This window comes from Argiope bruennichi, chromosome 2, assembly GCF_947563725.1.
Source record: "Argiope bruennichi chromosome 2, qqArgBrue1.1, whole genome shotgun sequence".
In the NCBI taxonomy this organism is placed as follows: domain Eukaryota; kingdom Metazoa; phylum Arthropoda; class Arachnida; order Araneae; family Araneidae; genus Argiope; species Argiope bruennichi.
The window spans coordinates 103,800,845-103,820,915 of NC_079152.1; the positions used below are offsets into that span (position 1 = coordinate 103,800,845).

Consider the following 20,071-nt stretch of genomic DNA (forward strand, 5'->3'; position numbering starts at 1 on the left):
TAATTATCTGTCAAATATATCATTAAAAGTGTTATTTAAAAAATGTATTATTATTTTTTGAAAGGACTCGATAAAAATCGTTTGGTGAATGAATCAGCATTCGTTCAAATGCATAGCGTAGCGCGTTTTGATTTTGATTTGCTCCTTATTTTATTTTTTCTCTAATTTATTGTTATGATCCTTAATGTGTTTTTTTCTTTTCTTTTCGAAAACCTGTCTGTTCCGGAATCGCTCCCCGGTTCCAGAGACACAGTCAGGTGAGTGTATATTTATTTTTTGTTTCATTTTTTAGTAGATTCCTCTCCCTTATTTGTTTACTGCTTTGTATTAGAAGATAGTTATAAGTTATACTATATTTTATATTTTTGCTACTTGATGGCAGACTATAGAGAAAATAATGTGTCAAATTTGTGTTCTACGATTCTAGAAAAAGATGAATGCTATTTATTAGCATTATATGAAACTCAGTAAAATTTGTATTAATTCATTTCATATACACTAGACTCTGTAATGCGTCTTTTCTAATGGACAGCTCCAGAGTGACGCATTAATAAGAGCGATATACTTTCAAATCTTGAAACAATATAAATAATTAGTTATTTGGCCTTTTTTAGCTATACTATATGAAAGTATATATTTATTTTTTAATGATAATTTGGTATATTATTCTTATTAAATCAGACAATATTCATTATAAAATTTTAGATTTTATATAATTGAAAAGCACTTAATCATAATTAAAACACCTATTGCAATTGCCGTTCTTGAAATATATATAATATATATAAGAATCTGTATATGTTTATTGAGTTTGAACTTCGTATAAATAACAACAAAACATAAGTCCCGTTATTGAATATACTGTGGTGTATTTGATCAGTTTCTTTTAATAAAAATTGAGGGGACCACCTTTATTGTAATTGTTCTTGAAGACTATTTTTATTTCAACTCAAAAAAAGAAAGATTGAACTGTTGAATATTTAGAGTAATGATGCACTATTGAATATTTGCATCAATGTAATTTTTTTTAACATTAAAAGAAATCTAGACCAAGCTGAAATGGCGTACTTGCAGACGACACATTTAAGAATGTCATATAAAGGAGGATTCTCAGTGTGTATAAAAATAATTAAAGGTTAAAATGATCAAATAACGATGACTGAAATGATTAGTTAATCTAAAATCATGTTTTAAGTTCTTCCAGCATTTTAAGGCAGAGAATAAAACGTTGAGGATATTAAAAATGGAATATATTGAACGAGTGGAATTTTATCTTTCAATGTTGTTCAAGAATTTTTTTTTTCTTTCTTAGCGATACTTCTTAGGATATGAATTATACAAATTTTCATGTCTTATAAATTGTTACCTGCTTTAGAATGCCACGGCTATAAACATGCAAAGGAACTACGGTTATTGTGAAATATCTATCTGTAACTCAAGATTGTCATGAATTTTTAAAAATAACTAGAATTTGATACTGCAACAATCTTGATTTTTCCATGCGATTCCATTTTTTTGAGATTAACGGTCTCGGACCGCCAACTGGTTCGCCGGAAATATTGGTTATATTTGATTCCATATAAATCGTTTGAATTTAATTAATATTTCATGATTCTGCCAAACTGATTGACAAGAAAGCCGTGTTTTTTCAATTGTCTTACGTTCAGATTCTGTACATGAATGTTTGTAATGAAGGCAATCTTATAATATCGAAATGCTGTTAAAAAATAAATGTCCGATTCATCTATCTAAATGCCGCTTATTTAATTTCACTTTTTTTTTCTATTCGATTTCGTTTTTGGTAAATTATACAACAGAATACTTACAGTTAAACAGAATACTCTTCTTTAGCTTTCAACAGCGGTTTCACAACAACAGTCATGTGATTAAATATTGGATGAAACAATGAAAATAGTTTCGAGTTTCAGGATAACAAAATATTTTTTAAAAAATTGCCAAATTTCAGCAAAAATATCACACGACTTTTAAATTGGTATCATTTAATGATACCAATTTGAGGGTATTTTTTAGAACTTTACAGTGGTGTAAAATTTGTTTTAGTGCAATAATATTTTCGAAAGTTATCGCTGAAGAGCGCTAAAAGTAAGTTTAATTTTTAATTAATTAAAATTTCAAAGAAAAAAATCCCTTCGAGATGCGTATTTCCATCTTTCAAGTAATATGTGTACCGAATTTAGTAGGTCAAACATTTTGACTTGTACCAACACACACACACGCACGCGCACCGTTATTATTAGTAGAGATTGTCTAAATAGAATATCTTCAAATTATCTGGTTAAATTTTTAGGAGTTTCTTATTCAAATGGCTTTGATTTTGAATAATTTCCAATATTTAGTTTCGTTTCGTTTGAATGGTTTTCAAATGTTCCAAAACTTTTCAACATAATTCGTTTTTTAGAAACCGAACCTATAGCAACAAACTTCGGCGCATTGAAATTTTCGAAGTAATAGAGAACGCGTTCTTTCCCAGAAAAGTTTCGTAAATAAAAAAAAAGTTTTGTGAAAAAAAAAAAACTTTTATTATCAGACGCAAGGAGTTTTCATTTGCAACAGTTTTGATTCTATATTTTAATTCTAAAGCCGTGTCAGAAATCCAACTTCTCAAAGATATGAAGAAAAAGGGAGTAATATTATCAAAGCTTCAGTTGAAGGAATTTTGGAAAATGTGTTGGTCAAATAACCAGAATTACGTCAATTTGTAAATTGATATTTCAGTTTTAGTAATATATTTCTGGATAGGTCGGTAAGTAGAAAGATACTTGCATAGTCAACATTTGGAAATTCTTGATATATAAAATTATCAATCTTTAATAGCTTTATCTACATATTTTATTATTTCCAATTCAGAAGAGGTTCAGATGATTAGAAGATATTCAACTCCATAAATATTTACACCTCCCATTTTTGAAAATAAGTAAATTGTTTTGAAGCAATACCTTTAAATCGCGTAGCCTTTCGCTCTTCGACATAAATATAATATCTGATCAAAAGTACCCGGACACTTTTGAATTGACACATTTTTTTTTCTTTTTCGAATTTCTTCAAAAAGGCTGAACGAACTGCCTTTAATTACCTTTATTCGACCATATAAACAATATACTTTAACTCACACTTTTAACTGAATATTCAGTGACGAGAGCATGTTGCAGACCAGAAATCTAATGACGAAGAAAGGGGCTGGTCTCGCTTCGTTTCACAGAAAACTGTTAATATTTTGAAATTTTCATCACTGTGCTGTGCGCAATAATTACTTGCAGATTTTTGGAATGGAGTGTGCCATTCCATTCCATTTCTGTTTTTTTTTTTCATAGTAATTTAGTGCCAAAAATAATATTAAATTCCCCATTATGTTGGATATCTTATCGAAATATTATTATAAATTTACGTTAAATATTGTTTGGTCCCTATTAACCACTTGTGGAAAGACGTGCATCGAGATGTTTTTGTCACAGAATCGTCAACGATGTGCTGCTACACACGTCAGCAGGCATTTGTCATAGGAGGTAAAAGTAATGTTCACGACTCATCGACTGAGATTGTTTGCCGACATGCTGAGATTGTTACTCATTTTTCAGGAGCACAGTCGTAGATCGAAAATTAATTCATTTAGATGATATAAATCTTTTTTCCGACTTATGTAGATATCGGATACTTTGTGCGGCCACACTGTCAATTATAGTGGACTTACTGGCACGCGGCACCTGTGAATTTCTTGCCACCGCCAGTGGTGAATTTACTTGCTGAAATGATTTGTGGAACTTTGGCGGAACCTATAAGAATAATAAGTATTTTATACAGTACTATTTGAAATAATGGCATGACTGAAAGCACTTCAAGAATGCTGAACTTACAAGCCGAAAACCAAAGTTATATTGATTATATTGAAAGTTAGTTATTGATTTCTCACAAAATTATTTTAATTAACGATTCATAATAATTTTTAAATTCATTTTAAATCTTATTGATGTTATGGACTTGGACTCTTAAGAACCTCAAATGCCAAGAGCCATTCCGGGTTTAAATAATGGAAACGATCGAAATCTTTAGATTCTTTGCCGCTCGAGAATGATAATGCATATTGTCTTCAGCCGTCAATTACTTTACTTGCCATACACTGTTAAGGGAAAAACCGATAAAGTGAATGGTCCACTTAAAAACTATTCCGAAATTGCATTCCGCATATGATTGCCCGAGAAGCAATGGTGGGAGGAATGAAACACACAGCATCGAATTAAAAGTGGGCTGGGGTGATTTTTTTTCCCCTTCTCTCTCTCTCTTCATTGCAGCAAAAGACAAATTAAAAAAACAAATCCCTCTCCCAGGGAGAAGGGGGTCTTTTAATAAGAGTCAGGCTGCTTAAGGGAGGGGTGGGGATTGCGAAGTTGCACAAACACGTGTCGCAAGCGCATCGGAGGACAAGAGTTCTAGCGCTTGGGTGAAGGAGGGGTATGGGGCGTGTTCCGTCCTTCGTTAATGAGTTTTTCTAATCGAAATGCATTTGCATCTCTTAACAAGTTTTCTCTTTTTTTTTTATATTTTTTGTTGTTGTTGCTGCTTCCTCAGACCGTAACGACTTTCTTCTCCATTAAGTATTTTGCTTCTCATAAAAACCTCGCATTCGCTTCTTTTTTAACGAATGTTCTTATTAAAAACGATGTAAGGGCGCAGCCCCACGGCTTTTTTTTTTAACTTTTCCCCCCCTCTCCCCAACCCATCCTCTCTGGATTCAGCCCTCTTCGTCATTTGGATTTTTTTTTTACCCGGCTGTTTTTTATTACGGCTCGTGTCTGCGTCTTCATTTCGCGCTCTGTCCCCTCCCACACGCCCTTACCCAGCGGTTTTTTTTTTCTTACCCTCCTCTCTCATTCCTTTTTTTTTTTTTTTTTTTTTGTCTCTCCTTTCATTTAGAGACGAATAAAAAAAAAGCCGGGAGAAAAAAAAAAGAGCTTAGTCATTAATGGTTTTTAAAATACAAACATGGTTTTTTAAGATTTTAAGAGCGTAAAAAAACAAGGACTGCTTCGCTCCGTGCATTAGAAGGAATAGGGTAAAAAAAAAAAGTAAAAAACAGTAGCAATTTTTTTTCCTCTCCTTCTCTTCTTTTCAGTTCTCTATCCACCGGATCTTCTCGTGTCCCGGGGCATATTTTTTTTATGTACACTCTTCTGTTTCTTTCTGGTAGGAAGGGGGGCATGGAAGCGGTATTCCTGGGGGGAGGCACTTTTTTTTTCTATGCTCGCGGGTACGGTTTGGCAATATATTTTAATGAACCTTCTAACCGGTGGATATTAGAAAGCGCTTGATGAGAATATTTGAAGCTCGCATTTTTAAGAGGATAAAAAAAAAGGAAAGAAAAAAAAAATTGCGCGTAAAAATAAAAGCCTTTTAACTACGCTCTTTATTTACTTATTCGGGTGGGTATCGCCAAATTCATCGGCTCCTTCCATTATTTATGACTAGGGTCCCTGACGATATCGATCCTCCAGGTGCATAGAACGTTGTCGAATGGTGCGAAATTCACCGCAAATGTCTTCTGGAACAGACCTTTATAAACAACGAAATTTGTGTCTTCAAAAAGATGGCAGTTCTTAGGATTGACCAAATTAACTGATCTTTTTAATTAGTTTAAATAATATTTGTTTACTTTTAGGGTTTTAATTTGCAAAATTGATCGTTCTCAATCACTCAGCGCCATTCTCTCTTTAGCGATTTCTGTTGGCATGTTAGTCACACTTCCTATTATCTCCTCGCATGTTAGCACTCCATATCGCTTCATATTATCTCCTCCATTAAACACCTTGCTAGAATCCACCTCAGCCTCAGCTCTCCCCCTCAGCGCATCCTTAGCCTCTGCCTCTCTCCACCAACCTCAATTGAGGCCACATTCCAAATGATGCTAATGAAAATGAGCTGATGAAAGTTACGATGGATTGGATGCACAACCTTACAATCATGCCAATTCTGACTAGTTTGAGTGCCGATACTCCAATTGATGAAATGATCTAAAATATTTGGCTTAAAGATCTGTACTTAGATTCGAATTTAGAATATTTTGTTCTGCCTACCTGGATCGCAGTCGCCTTATACGTAGTCAGAATTAGCAAATATTATTAACTATCAGGTTATTGACCTTATTGATTACCAGCAAAATATAAATATCTCGTTTTATGCATATTATAAAATGTCAAGCATTAGGAAATGACATTCATGTAATTGATGGTGCTAAAGAGGCGGAATCATTCTGCCCCAATGGAGGTATCTCGGTTCGAGATTCCATTTATTATAAGTTTGACTGAAATTCATTGAAAAAGATCAAGTATTTGGACCTCCTCTCTTTAATTCCTTTAGACTTTGGTTTTTAGACACGACATCCTTTAGACTTTGGTTTTTCGCAGAAATCCCTTCATACTCTTTTATTTTTTTGCCTAAATTTTTCGCTTTCGTTAAAATTTTTGCATTTTTCTTGGCAATTTCTTCATTTAAACTTTGACCTACTTCGTTTGAAGATACCTCTTGGTTTAGCCAACAAACAATGACTTTATTATGAACTGTTCTGATTACACATCAAGTTCACTTTAATTTAATTGTCTTTATATATTTTTGTGTTGGTTCTTCTCCATAGTTTATTCCATTATACATGCCGAAGACTTTTTCTTTCATGTGTTGCAAAGATATCTATCTTTCTCCTTTATTACCCATGTTGTAACGCCATATAAGAGAATGGGCATAATTAACATTTTGTAATTAAGTAGTCTTAAGAGGACTTTGTGTACAAACCAATCCATCGTTGTAAATGAAATCTTTATTTTGTTTATTCGGAAGTATAACAGATGCAGTTATTTTTTTTTTTTTCCCTTGTCAAAATTAATCTATCGTTAAAGATTTTGTATACCTTCAAAACGGGAATTTATATAACGAATATACAGATTTGAACGGGACAATTTCTAATGGAAATCAAATAATATTTCAAGGTTCTTTAAATTTTTTGATATGCGTATGATTTTTTATCATAAAATTAACGAGCAGTCGATTTTTTTAAAACTAGAAATATGCATTTAACGTGTTTTTTTTTTAACTGTAAATGTACATTTCTTTGAATGGAAAGCTCTAAAATCACATCATGAGATCAAATTATTTTTTAAAAAGATCACATGATAATTTTCTTAAGTCTCAGTAGTACTGATTTTCTACAATTTTTCGACTACTGTATTCTCGATGCAGGTTTATCTTGTTTGATGCTTATGATGCTTTGCAATGTATGAATGAATATGATTTTCATCTTACGTAATTTACAGATAGAATGCTTGTTAAAAAAGCTTTCTCGTGTTAAAATGAAAATGACATAAAGTAACTAGGGAGAGCAGTCTGTTAATTTTTGCTGAATTTGCTATAAAATATATGTGTTTCTTTCTTACAAGTTCATTTTATTTTTCAGTTTGAAACTGGAATGCGAGAAACTGGCAAGTGAGAAAACAGAGATGCAACGGCATTACGTCATGGTAAGTATCTAAATAAATATGCTAAAATGTTAATTTAAATCTAAGGCTCTGTTATATAATTTAATTAAGACTTTGATCTAGTATCGTGTTTTAACTGCATTAAACTTGTAACCGCTTCCCCATCTAAACGTTAATTAATCGAATGGATCCAGTGTGGACGTAGTCATGTGAAAGCATTTGTTGATTAATTCAGGATTGAAATAGAGATCGCCTTTGTATGAAATTATATATTTATCACGAGTTATTCTTGGAGTTAGTGCAAGAGCATATTAAATTTCATAATTTTAAATCTTTGAGATTCGACGTAGGTTATCTAACTTTGCTATAAAGTAAGTAAAGAATTTCAAGTCAGTTAAAAAATATTGATAAATTGTTAACTTGAAAGATTTTCATTTTTTTTTTTTTAGTTCGATATTTTTAAATCTTGTTGGTGATATACTTTGATTTGTTTTTCGCAGTGCAGTTTCCCTTGATCAATTTCGTAAGTGCTTTTTAACTCACAAAAAAAAAAAAAAAAAAAAAAATTCGTGGTGAAAGCTTGATTTTTTTTTCTTCTCATCATTGCAGAGATATATGCAAAAGAAAATTAAATGCATCATAAGTGAAGTGTCAATGTGATTGTTCCCACTTTTTTATTTGGAAAATTTTAATGAATGTTTCAAGGTTAAACATTTTTTTGACATTTAATTATATAACAACAATGAATAATTATTCTTTTTAATATTGAATTTTCTAGCAGAAATATGCATTGTTAGTATATCTGTAATTTCAAAATTTATGCGTGCGAACCAAGTTTGAGGTCTGAACGTGTAGTGTAAGAGACGGATTTAAGGAAAATCCTTTTAACTTAGTATCGAAAATCCTTTCTAAAGCCATGGTATGCCAAATTCAAATATTGTTAAACGTCCATGGTAAGTTGTTTTACAACTTCTGATCAGAGCTGATATCTTCTGAAAACGTAAAATAAATTTTAAAACGAAAATGCCAATAATATTAAAGATAATATTTTAAATTAGCTTACAGGTGAAAGCTGTCATCAAAAATTCTCAAACTTACATGGAAGAGTGGGAATTTGTTTCAGAGGGGAACAAATAGTCGCCACCAGATGGTGCTGTATCAATAACACTTATAGGAAACATGTAAATGTATTTGTCATCACGCAGTAACTGTTATAAAACCGATAAGCATTTACAGAAATCATGTTTACCATGTGTTTGTTGCTTATCCGCTCTTCAGATCTCAATCCATGCAATCTTTGGCTGTGAGGGCATTTAAACATATTGTAAATCGTGAAAACCCAGGGTCATTACCTGACCTTAAACATAATATTTCACGCCTTGTACTAAAGATTTTTAATCACACACTTTGGATAGTTCTAAAACATGCCATCTTTCAATTTCAATGCTATCTGAAAATGAACTTCACGTGAAACGTGCCATTCGTTTTCTTGTGAATTGTTTATGAAAACATGTTTTGTGGCAGTAAAAATTATTCAAATGTCTAAAGCATTTAATAATTGTGAAAGTCTCTAGAAATTGCACACAGTATAAAAGGGTTTAAAATCAAACTGTACAAGTATTTAAAATTCGTATAAATGGTTATCATTTGCTAAATTGTTATTTCTTCGTAAAGTGTCTTCTGCTGGCGATATGTGTAAGTTATTTTCCCCCCGCTGAAACAAATTTTCATTTCGGTTCCTCCACTGAAACAAATTTTCATTTCGGTTCCCCCATTGAAACAAATTTTCATTTTTCCCTCACAATTTCGCGTATTTTAGAGACTGATTTCGCCTATAATCAAATTTGTAGTAGCTTAAAAAAAAATATGTATACCTTGTAATTTGGTCTCATAAAGTGGCCTAAGCTATTAAATTAATTTTTAGTCACCAGTTATTTTCAGTAAACAATGTCATAATACCTAAAACACTGAAAAGAAGTTACAGTATAAACTCCAGACGAACTTTTTAGTAAAACAAAATAAAATTTAGTTTCATCTTCTTATTCTCAAGTACATTCATTTGTTTATTAATTAATCAAATGGATTTTATATAATAAGCCTTTTTTTAAAAAAATGAATCTGACTCCCAAAGATATTTTACTTTATAATTAATAGAAGATATATTTCTAAAAGATAAAAGAAATGTGTTATCTCTGTTCAAATATTTTTTTTAATTGTGATCAAATCTTTTTTCATTGTATTGGTGCAATATTGATTGATTATAAAAAAAATCTTAAATATTTTTTGCTGAAATTAATAATTGAATAATAAATGATTTGTTCTGCAGTATACTGAAGTCAATCGCTTTTGTGTAGTCAAACTCGGTTATATGGAGTTTGCAATAGTCAACCCAGAATCGATAAAATTGTGATTATTTTCCGATCGTATAACTACGATTATTGGAAGCAAAATTAATAAAAAATTATGAAATTTAAAAACTTAATTTGAAATAAATTGAGTTATTTCTTGTAAAATGCAATGAACAGCATTTATATAAAGACTTAATGTCATTTTCGACTAAAGATACTTATTTAGCTAATATTTGATTGAAAAAATAACTTAGAGCTTAAAAATTGCTGTATAAATTATTGGAAAAAAATTCTTAATTTTAAAAATTACAAAGAAATATTTTAAAATTCTTATGCATTACTTGGTTATTATAAATCAATTATTCATTTACTAATTTTTGCTGATTGTTAATAAATGCTAAAATAAGCATTTATGGAAATAAGTAATTTTTTCAAGTATTTTTGATTGGCAACAGTGGTAAACAAATCGTTTTAAACAAATAATTAACCAATGAAATGAAATTCTATCTGAAAAAATAATTTTAAGTATTATTGTTTGGTAAATATCATAATCTAAATCTGTTAATAGACATTTAGCAGACGATTCCTTTTCAGATATTTTATAACTGCTACTATTTTTATTTAATTAAAATATTATTAAAAAGTAAAAGCAAACGATTTTTTCTTTGATAAACATATTTTATTAATATTATTTCGTTTAATTTTTGTATAAAAGCTGATGGTCAATTGTAAACCTTTTGGAATCTGGCAATGTTTTTAATATACGCTGTTAAATTGAAAGAATAAACAAGCCGATGGAATTCTAAATTGCTTGGAATATTATTTTAGTTTTAAGAATTTAAGATGCTCTGCAAGCTATAGTTTGAAGTTTAAGAAACGAGTAGTTTTCTAGAAAGTATGCAAAACTATCTTCTGCTAATTTTATAATAGAGCTTTTGCGTATTTTTTGACAATAAAAATTGTTTGGAATGCGCAAATAAATTCTCCACTTAGTTCTGTTTATAAATTGGATAATTCTAAAAATCTAGTAAGTGATTTATTATTTAATTATATTTTAAATAAAATATTATCAAATTCAATTATCGCATCGTATGAAAATAATATATTATCAAAATAACAATGTATGCAATGTTTCTAAATTATTTTTTATGAAAAAATTGGAAATCGTAAGATTTTGTCGATTTTCTATAAATTTTAAGCAATGTCATTGTATATTATAATTGGTTATTTAGTTTCATATTTTTAAAATTTTAAACTTTTTACTTATAATATTAAAAGTGAAAATAAGTTCAGATAGGATTTTTTGTTATCTATCGATAAGCAATGATTTAGGATCCTTCTTTCCTCTAAAAATGTTTTGTAAGAAGTACACACAATCCGTTACAAATTGTATGTACAAAATTTGTTATGACTAATTAATAAATAAAATTAATATTTCATTGTTTAGTTTGCATAAATTTCCTTCCTGATTTCCTTCTATTGTAGTTAAGAAATGTTGTGTTTGAAATGTTTCTTCCGAAATGTTTTTGCGCATTTGTAAAATTCAAAAGAAAATATAATCACCAATTTCCACCCTTAACAGGAACAAATTAGGTGGCATAAACTTTAAGTTGTGGATTGATTTGTCACTGGATAAAAATAAAATAAAATTATTGAAATTCGATGCATGTAAACTATTCAAGATGGCTGTAATGAAACAGTAGAGTATTCTAAGAGAATGAGGAATATAACTTTTCGATAAGTTCGACATGTATTAATTGCATTTAACTGGTTTATAAGGATACATTTACATTCTTAAAATTCTTAAGCTATTTTGAATTTCATTTATCATCAGTTGCACATCAATATTACATTGTAAGGTTGCATTTCGCATGAAACTTTAGAATAAAACTTTTACGATATATCAACAATACAATGGTATTAATATCGTTCTCACTTCTTCACAGAAATATGGATATTTACATTAGTTTAAGGAAAAACGATATACATGTAAGGTACATGTTTTCATTCAGGTCACAACAGACGTTTACGCTTTGTATTCAAAAAATCTACTACAAACTTTAAAAAAATATGTACATTCCAGTCTCTTCCGTGTACTCCAGAGGCAAAAGCTGTGTCGATAGCAAACATTTGACTTGTGAGAAGGAATTTTTATTTAGGGGCAAAATTCTGAGCAGGAGAATGTTTAGAGCTTTCAATATTACAAAAGTAAAAATTTCCCCAAGCCCATGCCATTTTGTTTACTCTATTGAAATTTTTGTGTACTCTGCCAAAATATTTTTTGACATTGCATTAATATAATTTTCTTAGAAGAAATTCATATTTATTTCTTACGAAATTTGCGTTTCTTCTTTGTTTGAATTTAAACCGATTCATTGTAACAACAAATGTTTAATATTTTTATATCTTAGCGTTTCGTCTTACTTTTTTAAGTTATCCCCCCTCCCTGCCCGACTCTATCTTTTTTCTTTTTTCGTGATACAAAATAAATTTTTATTTATTATTATTTTTAGTATGTTGACTAAAGGGAAACAGCCATAGAATCGGGATCCAGATATCATTTAAGGAATTTTAGGTTCACTGTTTTTTAAGTAGTAGATAAGAATGTTTTTCTTTAGTAGAATTTAAATAATTTTACAAGTTTTATAACAGACTAGATGGTATCCGGCGCGTAACTGCCGCAGAATAAATAATTTTAGAAATATCATTTGAAATTTGAAATAGCTATCTTGTCTAGTTAGGAATGATAGTTGTTGTTCGTATTAATTGAAAGAATCATATTTATTTTTTTGTGGACAATGAATACATTTATTGAACTTGAATGAAATAGAAAGGAGGAGTATAAACAATATTTATTCTATTTTTTTTACTTTATTTTTTAAGTATACTGTAGGGTAGATAATATTTTTTGTTTATCCGTCTTCAGCAAAAGCAAATAAATTTCTTGGCAGTCCTACTCGTGAGCATCCAACATACAACTAGCCATGTGAAAAACGTGGATTTTTTTTTGGTTCAAAACAATAAGTTGGCACATTTTTATGGCAATCGGATGAACGGTACGGCAGCGCATAAAATACGAACAAACAAGCATTCATTTTTATATATTAGATATTTTATTACGTTATAAATTAATTTTGAAACAATTCAGCATCCCCCCCCCCTTTTTCTATAATGTTAATGAAAACAATTACTTCAGAATATGCTTATTGGAAATTGTTCCCAATTTTATAACATCTAAATATTCTTAGTAATTTTTCATTTATGGTATTGTTTATTCAGAATTTTACACTTTTATTTTCTCGTATATGAGGTATACAAAAAAAATTTGTTGTAACTGTCAAAAATTTTGGCGACGAAATAATGATTAATTTTCACGTTTCAGATATGTCCGAAAAACACATTTTTCAGAATTATGTTTATGTCTGTCTATGAATACGGTAACTCAAAAATGCATTGAGCTAGAGTAGTGAAATTTATCATGTAATTTTAACATCGAATTTGTAATTTTCTATCAAAATTTGGTCGAAAGAAAAATCTGTTCATATGTATGCATGTTAGCGCGATAATTCAAAAAAACAGAATTATTTAGTTAAAATTTATCATCCACATTGCAGATGCATATTAAAGTTACGACCAACTTTTTCTAAAAGATGACCATTAATTGGTCTATATATTCGCTTGCATACGAATGCGATAACTCAAAAATGCAATTACTTAGGTTTATAAAATTTGGTTTGTGATCAAAATTGTAGTTCGTGTCAAATTTTGGACCGATTTGGGGAAGAGCAAATCATCTAAAATGTATATTCAGTTTCCTTCATTAAATTTAGAACAACAAAACGTCGCTACTCATGTAAATCAAAGGGTGAGGTCGTTTTTTCCCACCTCCTTTCCTGTGTTGCTTCGATATACGTTCAGAGGATGATAGATGGGGAATGGAAAGGAAGGTGCTGATTGTCTAAATATATGAAAAAGGCGAAAGGAGAATACTTCCGATAATTCCTGTATTTGCTATAAAAATATTGATAACTAATTTATCCAAAACATTTTTTTTTTACCAATTTGTTATATATTTGTGTAGTTCCAATAAAAACATATGTTTCATTAAACTCCTTTGTCTACTTATATTATTATTAAATGTTCATAAATCAGTAAGATCAGACTATATTATCTGGGACACCTAGAAATAAAAAGAAAAAGCGATTCAATGTGAAATGTTATTTAGCTCTCAAAAACACACGTTCCTTATACTTATTCAAGGATACGCATCAGGATTTCGCAAATAATGGAGAATATTTTCTTGGCAAAACACAAAGAAAATTATCTTTATGCTTTAGAAAACACTAGTTTCATAAAAGTACAATATAAACGAATAGTTTTCAGATAAATATTACTTTTAAAATTCCGCATTTAAAAATATTTTAAATATGACTTCTTTGAAAGAATTTTAAGAATTATTGCTCTTCCAAGACTAAAAAATTACAAGACTTGCATTAAAATTATTATTTACTGATTACAAATATATTATGGAATTTGAAATGAACTTGATTTACGATTTTCTTCTAAGCAATCGGCTACTGAAAGGAGAGCGCGCGAGTCAGGGAACAGAGATAGGGACATTTTTTTCCCGAGGTAAATAAAATAAATAAGGAAATTGTTTAAATGCCTATGGTCAGCGTCCAAATTATCTTGAATGTAGTTACTGTGAAAATGTAATTTTTCAACTAAGAACTGATTTTCTGTAATATATTTTTAAAATCTCACGGACCACAAAACCAGATACGCATCCTTCCGAATTAAACTTGAAATTTTTAATTTTTGTATTAATTTTAAAATGTGAACAACATTTGAGTAATTTTATTTTTATCCATTATTGTATGTTAGTTCTTTACACTTCTTTAGCTATGGCGTAAATTGCTTCTGTTAAATGTGTAATCTAATATTAATGAATTTTTATTACTAGCTACATATTAGATAATTTTTTTTTTAATGTAACATTATGATCAAGAATACCAGAACATCTTATATGTAAAAACCAAGTTATTTTTCTTGCACCACTCTTCAATATTTTTGCGTCAGATTTTGTGCACGATTCCGATGGTGTTAAAATTACTTATCACTGCTGTGAAATAATAATAAATTACAGGAAAAATTATGATTCATATATTCAGTGAACTTTCAGTCCATGTTGAAGATTGTCTTCCATGAATTCGTTTTCGCATACACAGTCGTTAAGGGGAAAAGTGTTTCTTAAATCTTAGCAACAACTTTTTAACTCAATGCTATTAATCTTCAGTTTAAAGAATTTGTAGCATCGAGTTCTCAATACTTGAAATATATACATCATTTAAGGCTAAACTACGTTACTTTTGTTTGCATTTTAAGGACATGTCTACCGTTACCATGAATCACTTCATCTTGAACTGAATGCAATATACGCTATTTTGCAATGTTCGGATTCTAAACTTTGAAGAAATAGCAAATCAAAAGCAATGAATAACAGCAAATGAAAAGTTCCAAAAACAGTTTTGGAATTAATTTAGCTGCAGTCTTGCATGATTCAAAACTGTTGCCAATTTTCATGCGGAGTTAAGAGGAGAGGAATCGTCAAAATAAAATGAATTTTATATCAGTTCATACTAGTTATGGAGTCAGTAGAGAACGAAATCTTCCAACAGTTGGTCAAATGAGAGCAGTTGTTGAATAAATTGACAAACAGATGATATCAGATTAACATAATTTTTTAAGCAAGGGAAGTGGTGAAAATATAAATATTACTGATTGCCAGTTCATTTTATAATACTGTAATTTATATCCATTTGTATTTCCTCAAGGTGGGAAAATGGAATGGCAGTGGGATTCTAAAGTAGATTCAACAGAAAGGAACAATAGTTTGCTACTTCATTTCTAATAATATCACTTAGAGACCGGTGAAGACTTTGGCATTCTGCATGCAAGTGATAGGCTTTTCGTGAATTCTTCATATTGTTGATGCTTTCTTAAAAGTTGTACAATGTTTTAAACTTTAAAATTTTTGTCAGATCAATTACATTTGCAGAGCAAACTTTGGGTCATTATAAATATTCTTACATTTCTGCATATTTAAAAATAGAAAGGAAAGATTTTGCAAGTTTCAATTTTATCTTGTTTTTTATTTATTGGCAATTTTTGTTAATGTTTGATTAAAAATAAGCGCAATAGTCATATGACAGCCTATATCTGGTATAATGTTTGACATATTTTGAATAAATTTATCGTATTTATTATAAAACTGCTTTTAGTTTTAATAAAGTATTCTTTTAATATTTTCTGAGAGTCCTTAAGATTTTCATAAAATTTGTATAAAAATAAAAAATTTATGAAAATCTTTAAGAAATATTTTGTTTATAAAATATATTTATAGATAGCAACCAAATTCTAGAAAATGTGTTTATATTTTTAGATAATTTTTATATGTGCCTTTCAGGTAATATCTTGTTATGTATATATATGTTACCCGTCTTAAATACCTTTTTTTTTTCTCTCTCTTTTCAGTATTATGAAATGTCGTATGGTTTGAATGTCGAAATGCACAAGCAGGTGAGTACTATTTTTTTTTTTTTTTTTTTAACTTTTATGGAAGGTATATGGTGTCAAGGTGCAAATGTGTAATTTCGTTTTTTTTTCCTGTGAAAACTTTTGCCTTTGTGGTATTACTTTTTAATTTTTAATTTATGTTTGGTTATGAGGATAATTTATTAAATGCAGGTATAAAAAGGCTGAATTAATAATAGCTAATTGCCTTCCTAATTCGTTCCTTAATTATTTTTCTACGAATTATTATTCTAAAATTATCTATGAATTGTTAGGTTATTTTAGCATGATGGAAAAACTTGATTTCCAGGCTAAAACTATTGCTTTAAGTTCCGATCATGGCGAAACTGCACTTTATAAGTATATTGACTGTACATCTCATATTACTGTTATAATGGGATGAGTAATTCATTGAATTATGAAGTTTATAAAAATCTTTCCATAAAATTCTTGCCTGATATTAGCCCACCAATTCAAATCAATTATGATTAATTCTTTTCAAAATTAAGCTTGTCTCTTACTTGTAAAAGTACGTTGCGCAAAATTATGAAGCTCGAAATTGTTTATTACTTCTTTAACACAAATTTAAAAATATTCCTCTTTTGATTGCAATACTGAATGTTTTTGGATGTTGATCTTTTGATTAAAAGTAGCTCGTTCCTTTTTGATAATAAAATAACAAATATCTGTGTTGAAGATGCACAAAGAAAATTATTTTAGCTTTGTATCCTCATTGTCGGAAAATCATTTTCGTTGCATTATATAAAATCAAATAGAGACGATGTTGTTCCTGTCATAAGCAATTATCAGGAGTCATTTCTCATCAGCGCATAATGCACTATAAAAAATAAGATCCCTCCCCCTTATTTCCCCTGAGACATCATCAAAATATTTCAATTAATCAACAATGCATCCGCCGATTCGCAACCTTCTGTGGGTGCGTCAATCCCAATAAAACTTTTAACAGCTCGGAATCTTTATACTTCTAAACAAACGAAACAAATAAAATTAAAAGAAGAGGGGAAAAAACTACGTAGAGAGAAAAGGCAATTGCTACGTGCGTATTTCTGGGAAGCCTTAAAAAGAGCCGCCGTTTATCGAGCTACTAATTGCGAAACTCATTCCACCCGAACCGATTCTCGAACACCGTGTCAACATTTCATTTACCGATTTTTAATAGTCGAGTTGGATGAGAAGGAAAAGTGCCAACCTTTTAACTGAATTAATGCACCCTTCGGCGTGGCGTCAGGAGTTTCGCATTTCCAATAATAAAAACGGAATATTTGAGAAGTCTTATTTTATGTTGTGTTTTATTTTTCACTCTTTGAGAAGGGGCGTATTTGCATTGAGAGTCTCAATCTCTTTAAGTCGTCGCATCGGGCCTTCGTTATTTTAAGGCGAACGGCCGTTGCCGATGTTTGTGCTGAAGCTGCTTGTGCGAGTAATGTTGGTAGCGCCGTGAGGCGTCATCCTCAGAGAACTCTGCATCGAAATGAGGAAGTACTTCAACCAGCCATCCAGGAGTCTCCCATTTTTGGTCATACACGCAGGGAGATGCATTGTCTTTTAAATGCTTCCACATGTTAATTTGCTTCATTTAAGTTTCGTTTGATGTCTCTTTTTCTTTCTTTTAGGTTGTATTTTCTTCTTTTTTTTATGTTTTGGAAAAGTCAAAAGCAAGTATAAAATTACAAATCTTAGGTAATGGATGCCATTTAAGAATTCAACATTAATCGTTGTTAATGTAGATTTTTTTCAAGTTTGTTTAAGCATGTGGAATTTGCATGTTTCTTTATTTTGGAACATTTTTATTTGGGTTTAAGGCAATTGAAAAATATACTAAAGGTTCTTTTGTGCCATTTTTAGCTTCTAGTAAATAATTCATGTATTATGTGGAAAAAGTAGGCCATCAGATGATGAAAATGCACACTCATTCTATAAATTTTTTGAGTAAAATTTCATATTTTATATAAAATTTTATAATTTTTTGTATCATGTGAAATATAATAATAATAATAATCAATGCGCTGACAAGTTATATTCAATTGTTTTTTGTTTTTTAAAAATTTGTTTATTTCTTGCAACCAGGAAAAATCAATTCTTTTATAACTCTGATAAATTTAGCATTTTGTCTCTATGTATAATCTTGTAATAATGTTCAAACAATTTTAACCTTATTTACTGAAATTCTTTTCTTTAATTAATCAATTGTTCTTGGGTATTGATTATAAACTACAGAGCGTCTTTTTGAAACAGTCGCTATTATCTTTATAAATTATTTAATACAAAATATTGGTCTGATCGATATGTATCCTTTTTTGCCTAATTTTATACATTATTCTGACACTTTTTTTAATCTTTTATATTTGACCCCAATTTAAAATTCGTTTGGGTTTTATAAATCTCGTATTTTAATAGTTTTTTTTAAATAATTTTTTAAAAAAATACAGATAAAGAGATGTGATTCAGTTTCGTATTATATCAAATTTGCAATTAGTTGTTCATAAAATTTAACTTCCAAAAACAGCTGCATTTCAAGTAACATTCATTTATGAATTATCTTACACATTGCTGATATAGTCCCTTCTGCCTGAAAACTGAAACCAATCTGATTATCATCAATTCAATTCAGCCACTTGCAGAAGAATATCTCCACTTTCTTCATCCTTCTTCAGTGGTCGTAAATGGCGTTGCTTGCGTCAGACTCATGTCAAGCCGATCCTTCCTGCTGTATCTCCGTTCGTTGATAAAAAATATAAAAAGCAAAAGAATCATAGTGTGCTCAATTCTGTGCCCATAGGGGAAAAAAGAAGTTTCCATTCTGTTTCCGGAGAAGCCATCTGCTCTTTCTAAGCATCTCATTTGACACGTGCTTCGTCCCCGGAACCTTTTCTTTCCGTTCCCTCTTCCTCCCTGAAGGGGGGAGGGGGAGAGACAGAGAAGATCCAACCGAGGTTTACGCCAGCATCTTCCTTCAAGGGGTGAGGGGGTGTAAGGCAAAGAACGGTGAGATTCACGATCAAAGGACCCGACTGCATTAGAATGAATTATTGACAGTTATTTTTCATCACCGCTCTCGCGCTCCGCGTTTTTGGAGCTTGTTTCTTTGCGCTCCGGCTCACATCCCGAACCAGAAAGCAGCATCCCGAAAGGATTCATCCCGATCCTGGTGGAGATGTTTTATTTTTTTATTTTATTTATATATATATATGTATCTTTATACTCCTATTCCCTCGTTCCTTTTTCTTCCTTTTTTTTTCATATCATCTTCGTTTTGTTATCTGCTTCTACACGTTAATTTAAAACTTATTGGCGATGCGTGTTTTCGCTTTCGTCGCGCTCATACATCTATATCCTCCCAAGTATATTAACCCTTTCTTGCCGGAGCACATCAGGCGCGAATTGTCTTCCGGTATCTCAGCCGCGATCAGCGTGCCGGATGTAAATGAGATGCTACCCGCTTTATGCTCTTTCTCTGTATCTCCGTCTCATCTGTATCTGCGCCTGGATTTCTTGGCGAATTTCACAGTTTTCTTAACTGAGGAATGTAACTCGTATATTGAGATGGTGGAGAAGTTATTAACTGCACTGTTTGCAAGTTATTAAAGTTGAGCATGAGAGAGCAACTGAAAAGTGCTCATAATTTTCTCAGTGATGTTCATATGAAAGGTT

At 30.5% G+C, this 20,071-nt stretch overlaps 1 protein-coding gene across 5 annotated transcripts in view; it reads left to right on the forward strand.

Moving 5' to 3' along the window:
- The window catches only part of LOC129962123 (transducin-like enhancer protein 4), a 334,765-nt gene that overhangs the window by 70,519 nt on the left and 244,175 nt on the right, over positions 1-20,071 (forward strand). For all 5 annotated transcript variants that reach the window (XM_056075858.1, XM_056075861.1, XM_056075862.1 and 2 more), the window contains 3 exons: positions 246-257; positions 7,457-7,520; positions 16,361-16,405. In XM_056075858.1, coding sequence (XP_055931833.1) covers positions 246-257; positions 7,457-7,520; positions 16,361-16,405 — 121 coding nt within the window. The remainder of the gene's footprint in view (positions 1-245; positions 258-7,456; positions 7,521-16,360; positions 16,406-20,071) is intronic.